Here is a 12,032-nt window from a genome sequence, read left to right on the forward strand (position 1 = left end):
GGGTCGAGGGGTTAGAGCAGGGGGGGCTGGAGGCTAGGACTCCTGGGTTCTCTCCTGGTTCTGGGAGGGGAGCGGGGTCTTGGGGGCATGCCCAGCGAGCTCAGGCCAGGCGTGGAGTGGGCTGCTCCAGGCTCTGCCTTGGGCCATGCCCCGTCCCGGGCTCCCCGCTGTATGGCTGGGGCCCGTCACCCCAGGCCCGGCCCTGTCTCTGCAGCTGAAGGAAGCCATCGAGCTGGAGCTGAAGGGGATGGGGCTGCAGGTGATCCCCTTCACCATCACCAAGGTTATCCAGCTCTACGAGACCAAGAACTCCCGCCACTCCACCATGATCGTGGGCAACACGGGCAGTGGCAAGACGGTCACCTGGCGCACCCTGCAGGCCACCATGTCCACCCTGTGCCGGAGTGGGGACGCCGCCTACAACCTCGTCCGGGTCAGTGGGCGCTGCTGGGGCCGGGACTGGGGCCTGCACCGCCTGTGGGTGGGGGGCTGGGGCCATCTCCAGGGGGCACAGACTGCCCTGGCGCCGGGGGGGTGGGTGGGGAGGAGGCTGGGATCCGGGGCTGGGATCCGGGGCTGGGCTGGGCGGGGGTCCCTGGCTTCCCGCCCCGGTAATGTCCATGTGCTTCTCTCTCCTCCGGCGGGCACTGGCACCGGCAGGAATTCCCCCTGAACCCCAAGGCTGTGTCCCTGGGCGAGCTGTATGGAGAGTACGACCTCAGCACCGGCGAGTGGACAGATGGCATCCTGTCCAGCGTCATGAGGGCAGCCTGCGCAGGTACCCACGGCCGCCAGGGCCAGGACCAGGAGTGAACTGCAGCCAGAGATGGGGGCAGGGCACAGCCCATAGGAGTGGGGGGGGCATGGCCAGGGGCAGGGCACGGCTTATAGGACTGGGTGGGGGGATGTGCCCGCGGGCAGGGCACAGCCGATAGGACTGGGCAGAGGGGTGGCTGCTCCCAGCCTGGCTTGGTGGCTTTGCCAAACCCCCGTGTACTGCTTTCTGCTCCTCACTCTGGCTTGTCTGTTCCAATCTCTCCGCTGGCCTGCCCCTCTCTGGGAGACTGGCCGTGCCCGGGTGCTGGGGTGCCCCCAGAGCGTGCCGGCCAGTGCCGCCGGTTGGCACCAGCATTCCGCAAACAGCGCCGGGAGGGGAGGTGCTCTCAGCCGTGCACCATGCTGCAGCTGCATGCCGCGGGGAGCTGTGCCCCGGGCCCGGCGTGCTGCGCTGCGTGGGCACCAGATGCCAGGCCGTACCCACCAGCGCCGCGTGGGGGAGCCCCTGCCGTGCGTGGCTGCTCAGCGACCTGCAGTCTCATGGCTTGTGGCCGGGTCTCCCCACGGGAGCCCAGGAGATTCGGTTTGCACGCCGGAGGGGGTGGCGTGTGCGTGCCAGGCTGCGGTGGCATGTGAGAGAGTTCTGCCATTACTAGGAGAAGGGGAAGGGGGCGGGCCTCGGCCTGACCCCAATATCGCTGGTAATTCAGGATGACAGCGAGGTGACAGGCGGCGGGAGCTGCCAGGGGGACTGGCTGGCTCAGCGCCGGGGAAGGGGGATGGGGCTGGTGCCCGCCAGGGGTCTGGTTCCAGTTCACACGTGATGCCCAGGCGAGGTGCCACTGAGTCTCGGTTCATGTGGCAGTGTGTGTGTGCCCTTCCTGACCCCAGCCCCTATTAGCCCAGCCCTGCCCCCCCAGCTCTGCAGGTGCCCCTCACTCCCGACCCGCAGCCCCTGCCAGCCCAGCCCTGCCCCCCCCCCAGCTCTGCCGGTGCACCTCACTCCCGACCGCAGCCCCCGTTCCATCCCTGAATGGCACATGCACATCTCCATTTCATCTCCTGTCCCAGCACCTGGCGCTGCGGTCAGAGGCCTGAGGGCACCTTGAGGGCAGTGGGAGCGGATTGGGGGGAGCAGAGAGGGCTGGGAGGCAAAGCTTTGGGGCAAGGGTGGGGAGCTCCCCGTGCCGCTCCTCCCAGAGTGCTAAGGGGGCTTCCCCTGCTCGCCCGGTCCCACTAGACGAGAAGCCCGATGAGAAGTGGATCCTGTTTGACGGGCCGGTGGACACCCTGTGGATTGAGAGCATGAACTCGGTCATGGATGACAACAAAGTCTTGACCCTGATCAACGGGGAGCGGATCTCCTTGCCCGAGCAGGCAAGTCCCCCCGGGGGCAGCTCTGAGCACCGGGGCCGGGGCCAGGAAGGCCGCTCGCTGCCCCGACTGATCCTGTCCCTTCTCTAGGTCTCGCTGCTCTTCGAGGTGGAAAACCTAGCGGTGGCCTCGCCCGCCACCGTCTCCCGCTGCGGGATGGTTTACACGGACTACAGCGACCTGGGCTGGAAACCCTACGTCCACTCCTGGATCGAGAAGCGCCCCAAGGTCCTCGGGAGTGTGGAGGGAATGGGACAGGGGTGCAGTGCAGCACTAGGGGTGGTGGAGTTGGGCCGAGGGGCACTGACAGAGCCGGGGGTGTGAGCCCAGCGCTGGAGCTGCGGGTTGGGAGTGAGGGGGAGCCCAGGGCTGGAGCTGGGGGAGGGGCTGCAGGTTGGGTGTGGTGGGGGGCCCAGGAGTGGAATAGCCCAAACCGGCCATGCGGGAGCTTTGCTCTGGGCCCCTCACTCCTCAGGGGGAGACGGAAGCTCTGCAGCGGATGTTTGACAAGTTCATCGACAAGATGCTGACCTTCAAGAAGGAAAACTGCGAGGAGCTGGTCCCCATCCCCGAGTACAGTGGGATCGTGTCACTCTGCAAGCTCTTCTCTGCTTTGGCCACCCCAGAGAACGGGGTAGGTAGTGGGCGGGAGCCCGCCCTTGCGCTCTCATTGGCTGCCTTTCCGCCTGTCGCTACCATTGCTCAGAGCACTGGCGGGCTCCTTTGCACCCCTGGTACCCCTTGGTGTGTGTCTGGGCATGGTAATCAGCATGAGCTTCACTCCTTGACTGTGTTTCCATTGGCGTAAACCAGGAGTGACTCTGCTTAAGTCAACAGAGGTACCCAGCTGTGGGAACTGGGAAGCCGGCCCTTCGGAATCCAGAGCAGAGGGTTTCTGTAGCAGTTTGGTTTAAGAATCATCCCTAGTAGCTAGCGCTCTGGCACCCCCTTGTTTCTCAGCCTCTCCGTGTTCTCGTCCCCCTGACTGCCGGGGCAATACATTCATGGAGGTTAAGTCCATTAATGGCTATTAGCCAGGCCTCTGTTTGTCAGAGGGTGGAGATGGATGGCAGGAGAGAGATCACGTGATCATTACCTGTTAGGTTCACTCCCTCTGGGGCACCTGGCATTGGCCACTGTCAGAAGCCAGGATACTGGGCTGGATGGACCTGTGGTCTGACCCAGTCTGGCCATTCTTATGTTCTATTCTTATGTTCTGGTACCATTGGCCAGCAAAGCCTCCTGAGCTTGGAGGATACACAAGTACCATGTAGGGAGAGAAGAAATAAAGATTGATTCACAGAGTTTAAAGGTTCTGGGTGTGTCAACCTACAACTCACCCATCATAGCTGCTGATTTAAGGGTTCAGGGTATGGGTATGCCAGCCTAGAACACTCTCATCATGCAGCCTTACATTCCAGCTGTATCAGCCCAGAACGCTCCCATCATGCAGGATGATGTTCCCAGTATGACAGCCTAGAACACTCCCATGATGCAGCTTGATGTCCTGGGTATGTCAGTCTAGAACACTCCCATGATGCAGCCTGATGTTCTGGGTACGTAGGTCTAGAACGCTCCCATTGTGCAGCCTGATGTTCTGGGTACATCAATACAGAACACTTCTTGCCGTGTCACCCTATGTTCCGGGTGTGTCAATGCGGGTTTATGGGGAATGCTCTGGTAGCCTGCGGTAAGGTTAGAAAGCCAGCTCAGCACGAGGTTCCCATCTCTTGCTCTCCAGGTGAACCCAGCAGATGGCGAGAACTACACCACAGTGGTGGAAATGTACTTCATCTTCAGCATGATCTGGTCTGTGTGCGCGGCGGTGGACGAGGAGGGCAGGAAGAAGATTGACAGCTACCTGCGAGAGATGGAAGGCTCCTTCCCTAACAAGGTCCCTGGCGCGTCTCCCCACGTCTCCCCTCTCTGTGGGCACGAGGGAGCCCAGAGGAATGGTGGTTCTGTGACCAGAGCAGAGCCAAGAGGGTGATGGGAGGGGAATGGCCAATAGGGGAAGGGAAGAGGGACAGCGCTTGCCGGGGGTGAGCAGCTCCATGTCATTTCCTCCCATTCCTGCCCCGCTCCCATCTCTCTTCACGGCATTGACACCTCAAGCCCTCCGTAGTCCCCAGCTACAAGGCTCTGCTGAGCCCAGGGCCTGATCCCCTTGATGGGCCCCAGCTCCGGCTCCTGTCCTGGCCACGTGTTGGGCGCTCCCAGGCCCAGGCCCCTCACGGGCTCTCCCTGCTCCCTCCAGGACACCGTCTACGAGTATTTTGTCGACCCCAAGAGGAAGAACTGGGCCTCGTTTGAGGACAAGCTGCCCAAAATGTGGAGGTACCCATCCAAGTGAGTAACTGGCTGCTGGGGGCTGAGATGGGCTCTCATCACCTAAGCTGGAGCCAGTCTGAGCAGGAGAAGTGGGGTTCCTAAGCTGGGGGGAGAATTGCACGCTCTGGGAATCTCCTACAAACGATAGATTTTAAGTGATTCTAAGGGATAGCAAACAGATCAAGGACGATTACCTAGAAAATAAACAAAAACCGCAAACTAAGCTCAATATACTACATAGATCGGCTCTGAATAGCAGATCCTCACCCTACGAGATGATACAAGCAGGCTGCAGATCCTTAAGGGGCAAGCTGCACTTGCTTACCACTTGGATCCCCAGGCTCCAGTCACAGGCTAAAAATCCCTTTAGCCTGGGTCCAACACTTCCCTCAGGTCAGTCTTTGTTACTCAGGTGTTTCCAGGAGTCTTGGGTAGGGCGTGAAGAACCCCAGATGATGTCACTCCCTCCCTTATGTAGCTTTTAGCCCTTTGTGTCAAAGCTTGGCTCCGAGACTGGTCTGTGGAAAATTACTGACATCCCAAGATGGAGTCTAGAGACATGTGGTCACATCACAGGTCCTTGTAGAGTCATACCAGCCATCATAGAATCGTAGGGCTGGAAGGGACCTCAAGAGGTCATCTAGTCCAGTCCCCTGCACTCATGGCAAGACTAAGTATCTAGACCATCCCTGACAGGTGTTTGTGTAACCTGCTCTTAAAAACCTCCAATGATGGTGTGACGATGCGGTTCTGGCGGGACCCAACTGAGAGTGCCAACTCAGGACAAATTGCTCAAACGGGGCAGTTACAGCCCAAGGCTGGGGTTTTTCCACCTCTAAGGCAAACCAAACCAGCCAGACTAAGGGGACTTCGGTCTCACCCCACTGGCTAACCGCAAGTTTCACAAGCAATCTCCTTAACACTCCAGTTTCCCAGTATCACCACCAGTGCCACTCGTTATGGGGACAAATGGTTATGAAAACCAATACCCAAGTAAAAGAAAAAGGTTCTCCCAATCCCAAAGGACCAAGCCCCAGACCCAGGTCAATATACAAATCAGATCTTATCCACAAATCACGCTGTTGCCACTCCTTCAGAATCTAAAATCTAAAGGTTTATTCATAAAAGGAAAAAGATAGAGATGAGAGTTAGAATTGGTTAAATGGAATCAATTACATACAGTAATGGCAACGTTCTTGGTTCTTCTTCGAGTGCTTGCTCATATCCATTCCATTAGGTGTGTGCGCGCCGCGTGCACGATCGTCGGAAGATTTTCTACCCTAGCAACACCGGCGGGTCGGCTGTGGAGCCCCCTAGAGTGGCGCCTTCATGGCGCTGAATATATACCCCAGCCGACCCGGCGCCCCCTCAGTTCCTTCTTACCGCCCCTGACGGTCGTTGGAACTGTGGAGCGCTGCTTAGCTGTTCTCCACTCTCCCTAGCTTAGTTAGTCATTCGCAGTTATAGTTATAGTTGTAGTTCTAGTGTTTATAGTTAAATAGTTAAATAGTTTAAAGTTGTTTTAGTTGTTATTGTAGTTCAGGGGATTAGGGGGGTCGTCTCCCCCTTTCTCCCCCGGCCGCGGGGCCGGGCTCATGCCCAACGCTCCCGGCTTCAAGCAGTGCGCCTCCTGCGCTAAGCCTATGCCCACGAGCGACCCGCACGACTCCTGTCTGAAGTGCCTGGGAGAGTCCCATCAAACAGATAAGTGCAAGATCTGTAAGGCCTTCAGACCAAGGACCAAGAAGGAGCGGGACTTTCGGCTCCGGCAACTCCTGATGGAAGCGGCACTTAGTCCGGACGCTCCATCTACAAGTCAGGCCCCGGCACCTAGCGCCTCGGTGCGCAGTGCCCCGGCGGCACCGGCTATGACGACCACGCGAGTGGCGTCGGATAAGCCTCCCCGGCACCGGACCTCGTCGGCACCGCAAGTACAGCAAGTGCCTCGGCGCCGGTCATTATCCCCGGGGCATAAAAAAGCCCATAAGACGGGGACCTCCGTGCCGAAGACGCCGGCTCCCCCAGTGCCGGGGGTAGAGCCGCGTCCGCCGGTGGAGCATCGGAAACAGGTGCCTCCAGCACCGTCGACTCCGGCGCCGAGGCCGTTGAGTCCGGTGCAGATAGCGTCTCCACCGAGGCCGGCGGTGATACAGTGCCTCCCGTCGACTCCAGAGACCTTCGCGGCGGCGAGAGACTTAATAGCTCTCACGGAGCCGGCACCGCCCCAACCACCGGCACCGACGGCACCGTTGACTCGCCCGGTCCAGTCGAGGGGGAAACCTGCCTTGATGCGCCCTCCATTGCAAGGGCTGGAACCTCGGCACCGATCCAGGTCCCGAAGCAGGTCCCCACGCCGCTCGCAGTCCCGGCACCGAATATCGCCTCGGCACCGGTCGTACTCGCGGCCAAGATCTTCTTCGCGGCACCGCTCTACGTCTCGGCACCGCTATGATCGTCGGCACCGATCAACGTCGAGACGTAGTTCTTGGCACCGCTACGGTCGACGCTCGACGTCGAGAGGCCGCTCCCGGCACCGGGCATACTCCAGGTCCTCGTCTAGGTCCAGATCCGACTCCCGGCACCGACGAGGTCATCGGCACCGGTCGCGGTCCCGGCACCAATCGCCGGCACCGCGTAGAGATAGATCATCTCCGGACCGGCACCGTGCGGCACCGCAGCCCACGGGAATCGTCTCGACGCTCTCGGCACCGCCGTGGCCATCGAGATCGGTGTCCCGCTCCTCGGAGGACCTCTCGAGATCGGCATACCCTCCTCAGGGGCAAGCCGAGGAACAGGACTTGGGACATTGGCAGGACACGACAGAGGACCATTCTCATGGCCCATCTCACTGGTCGTTTTGGACCCCGTGGGCGTACCATCAGGCACAAGGGGCTCCAATTGCTTCGACCTCTCGCTCCGGTCACTCCGTCAGAAGGGCCCCGGAGTCCACCATCTCTCGGCCTCCGCCAGGGGGCATGGAGGCTTCTGTGTCCGCACCACCTGACGCCCTGGACCCAGGCGCAGGTGATGCTCCGGCCCAGGAACAGGGAGAACAGGACCAGCCATTGGATCCTGTTCCACCGGAGGCATCTTCCTCTTCTTCTCCGGATGAGGCAGTGGCGGGCACATCGTGCACAGGCCCACCTCCAATAGATCTTCGGGCTCACCAGGATCTTCTGCGCAGGATGGCCCGTAACATGGACCTGCAGGCGGAGGAGATAGTGGAGGTGCACGACCCGATCGTGAATATCCTCGGAGCGGATGCCCCATCGAGGGTGGCGTTACCCCTGATCCGCACGATACAGGCCAATGCTTCTACGATATGGCAAACTCCTGCCTCTATCCCGCCCACAGCGAGAGGGGTGGAAAGGAAATACTTTGTCCCGTCTAAAGACTACGGGTACTTGTATACCCACCCCCATCCGTGTTCACTGGTGGTGGCATCAGTGAACGCAAGGGAGCGCCACGGTCAGCAGGCCGCAGCGCCCAAATCAAAGGAGGCTAAGCGCCTCGATTTATTCGGCCATAAAGTTTACTCAGCCGGAGGGCTGCAACTTAGAGCGGCTAACCAGCAGGCGCTCTTGAGCCGCTATAGCTTTAACTCCTGGAACTCTATGGGGAAGTTTAAGGAGTTGGTTCCCCAAGAGTCCAGAGAGGAGTTTGGAGCCCTGGTAGAGGAGGGTAAGAAGGTGGCTCGGACCTCCTTACAGGCCTCCTTAGACATAGCGGACTCTGCTGCGAGAACCCTGGCCTCAGGTATCGCTATGCGGAGGATCTCCTGGCTCCAGGTCTCGGGTCTGCCTCAGGAACTGCAGCAAACCCTGCAGGATCTACCCTTCGAAGGTCAAGGGTTGTTTTCTGAAAAGACGGACTCTCGCCTGCAGAGCCTCAAGGACTCCAGGACGATCATGCGTTCCTTGGGGATGCATGTTGTGGGCCCTCAGCGCAGGCCATTTAGACCGCAGCCTCAGCGCTTCTACCCCCCCCGCCTCGTCAGAGACAGGACTCGGCCCGGAGGCGAGGGCGAGGTGGTAGAAGAAGGTGGACCGGCCCTCAACCTGGTCAGAACCAGGGGCCACCTAGACCACCTTCAGGCCCCAGGCAGAACTTTTGAAGGTGCGGTCGAGGACGGCGCCCCAGTCATCCCCCAGGATCCAGCCCCCTCCTTTCGGGATCGCCTCTCCCACTTCCACCGTGTTTGGTGCCTTATAACTTCGGACCGTTGGGTCCTTCGCACGGTGGAGAGGGGATACGCTATCCAGTTTTCTTCAATCCCCCCCTCCCACCCCCCTTCCCCGTCCCTCTTCAGGGACCCTTCTCACGAGCAACTTCTTATACAGGAAGTTTCTACGCTCCTCGCTATGGGGGCCATAGAGGAGGTTCCAGTGGAGTTAAGGGGCAGGGGATTCTATTCCCGTTACTTCCTCATTCCCAAGTCCAAAGGAGGTCTGCGACCTATCTTGGACTTGCGCGGACTCAACAAATTCGTAGTAAAGTTGAAGTTCCGCATGGTCTCTCTGGGGGCCATTATCCCTTCCCTCGATCCTGGAGACTGGTTCGCCGCCCTCGACATGAAAGACGCATACTTTCACATTGCAATTTACCCGCCTCACAGACGCTTCCTGCGATTCGTGGTAAACAGGGTGCACTACCAATTTGCAGTCCTTCCCTTCGGCCTATCCTCGGCCCCACGGGTGTTCACGAAATGTATGGCTGTCGTGGCAGCGTACCTTCGTCGGCAAGGGATACAGGTGTTCCCGTACCTAGACGACTGGCTGGTACGCGGTCGCACCAAAGAACAAGTTCGAGATCACGTCCACATAATAGTGCACACATTCAACAAGTTGGGCATCCTACTCAACAAGGACAAATCCACTCTAGAACCTACCCAGAGAATAGAATTCATCGGCGCGGTTCTAGACTCCAGACGCGCACAAGCCATCCTGCCAGACAATCGCTTTTGCACCTTCCCAACTACCACGGTGAGGTCGTGCCTTACCCTGCTGGGTCACATGGCTTCTTGCACGTATGTAACCAGGCATGCCAGACTTCGGCTTCGCCCACTCCAGACCTGGGTGTCATCAATATACCGCCCACATCGGGACAGCCTGAACATGGTGGTCACAGTCCCGAACTCGGTCCTGACCTCCATCACATGGTGGCTAGATCACAATGTGGTTTGCGAGGGGATGCCGTTTCACGCCCCACAACCTTCTCTGCATCTGGTCACAGACGCTTCATCTCTGGGTTGGGGCGCCCATCTCAACGAGCACCATACCCAGGGCCTGTGGACTGCACCCCAGCTAGCCCTGCACATCAATGTTCGGGAACTGATGGCGGTGCGCCTGGCGTGCCAGGCATTTCTCAATCTCCTACGAGGCCGCTGTGTGTTAGTTCTCATCGACAACACCACGGCCATGTTTTACATCAACAAGCAAGGAGGAGCACGTTCGTCAATTCTATGCCAAGAGGCCATTCGCCTGTGGGACTTCTGCATCGCCCACTCAATCCTTCTCACGGCATCGTTCCTCCCTGGAGTCCAGAACACTCTGGCGGACCGACTCAGCAGGTCCTTTCAAACACACGAGTGGTCTATCCGTCCGGACATCATACATTCCGTTTTCCAGAAGTGGGGGTTTCCCCAGATAGACCTGTTTGCATCTCGAGACAACAGGAAGTGCCACGTGTTCTGCTCCCTGCAAGGTCGAGCTCCGGGCTCCCTCTCGGATGCGTTTCTCCTTCCCTGGAAAGACCACCTGTTTTATGCCTTCCCTCCGTTTCCTCTCGTCCACAAGGTACTGCTCAAATTGCGCAGAGACCAGGCACAGGTGATTCTGATCGCCCCAGCGTGGCCGAGACAACATTGGTACACCACGCTGTTGGAGCTCTCGGTTCAGACACCGATCCCGCTTCCATTATGTCCGGATCTCATATCTCAGGACCACGGCCGGCTGCGTCACCCCGACCTGCAATCACTCCACCTCACGGCGTGGCTGCTCCATGGTTCACCCAGGTAGAGCAGCAATGCTCACATTCTGTCCAACAGATTCTGCTGAGCAGTAGGAAGCCCTCAACACGGTCCACGTACCTGGCCAAGTGGAAGCGGTTCTCCTGTTGGTGCGAACAACGAGCCACGCCCCCGTTACAGGCACCTATTCCTCTCATATTGGAATATCTCCTCTCCCTAAAACAGCAAGGGTTGGCGATATCTTCAATTAGAGTTCACCTGGCCGCTATATCGGCCTTTCACCCAGGAGAACTCGCGTCCTCGGTATTCTCTAACCCGATGGTCGTTAGATTCCTTAAGGGCTTAGACCGGATGTATCCACAACAACGTCAGCCCGTTCCGACGTGGGACCTCAACCTGGTTCTCTCCAAGCTCACAGGTCCTCCATTCGAGCCCCTGGCCACCTGTTCACTTCTGTACCTATCCTGGAAGACAGCCTTCCTCGTAGCCATCACCTCAGCAAGGCGCGTTTCTGAACTCAGGGCGCTTACATCCGAGCCCCCTTACACAGTTTTCCATAAGGATAAAGTGCAGCTTCGCCCACATCCTGCTTTTCTCCCTAAGGTGGTTTCTCCATTTCATATCAACCAGGATATATTTCTCCCGGTCTTTCATCCTAAACCACATGCTACTCGCCAGGACCAACGTTTGCATTCTCTGGACGTACGCAGGGCCCTGGCTTTCTATATTGACCGCACAAGGCACTTTAGAAAGACGACGCAACTCTTCGTTGCAGTGGCCGACCGAATGAAAGGCTCACCGGTCTCCTCACAACGCCTATCCTCCTGGATTACGTCTTGCATCCGGACTTGCTATGACCTGGCAGGTGTCTCAGCACCGCACATCACCGCTCACTCCACGAGGGCCCAAGCTTCCTCGACGGCTTTCCTGGCGCAAGTTCCGATCCAGGACATCTGTAGAGCGGCGGTTTGGTCATCAGTCCACACGTTTACAGCTCACTACGCACTAGTGCAGCAGTCCAGGGACGATGCTGCATTCGGATCAGCAGTTTTGCACACAGCAATGTCTCACTCCGACCCCACCACCTAAGTTGGGCTTGGGAGTCACCTGATTGGAATCGATATGAGCAAGCACTCGAAGAAGAAAAGACGGTTACTCACCGTTGTAACTGTTGTTCTTCGAGATGTGTTGCTCATATCCATTCCAAACCCGCCCCCCTTCCCCACTGTCGGAGTAGCCGGCAAGAAGGAACTGAGGGGGCGCCGGGTCGGCTGGGGTATATATTCAGCGCCATGAAGGCGCCACTCTAGGGGGCTCCACAGCCGACCCGCCGGTGTTGCTAGGGTAGAAAATCTTCCGACGATCGTGCACGCGGCGCGCACACACCTAATGGAATGGATATGAGCAACACATCTCGAAGAACAACAGTTACAACGGTGAGTAACCGTCTTTTCAGGCTTGCAGCAGCGATAGAATAAACTGCAGGTTCAAATCAAGTCTCTGGAATACATCCCCCGCTGGGATGGGTCCTTGGTCCTTTGTTCAAAGCTTCAGCTTGTAGCAAAGTCCCTCCAGAGATAAG

General features: G+C 58.5%; 1 protein-coding gene across 1 annotated transcript in view; it reads left to right on the top strand.

The window, feature by feature from the left end:
* Positions 1-12,032, top strand: part of DNAH2 (dynein axonemal heavy chain 2) — a 149,087-nt gene that overhangs the window by 84,687 nt on the left and 52,368 nt on the right. The window contains 7 exon segments of the mRNA XM_065570348.1: positions 215-433; positions 661-778; positions 2,018-2,154; positions 2,242-2,379; positions 2,627-2,785; positions 3,893-4,045; positions 4,409-4,500. Of these exon segments, the coding sequence (XP_065426420.1) occupies positions 215-433; positions 661-778; positions 2,018-2,154; positions 2,242-2,379; positions 2,627-2,785; positions 3,893-4,045; positions 4,409-4,500 (1,016 nt within the window).

The sequence above is a fragment of the Chrysemys picta genome, chromosome 16 (genome assembly GCF_011386835.1).
Source record: "Chrysemys picta bellii isolate R12L10 chromosome 16, ASM1138683v2, whole genome shotgun sequence".
NCBI classification, from domain to species: Eukaryota; Metazoa; Chordata; order Testudines; family Emydidae; genus Chrysemys; species Chrysemys picta.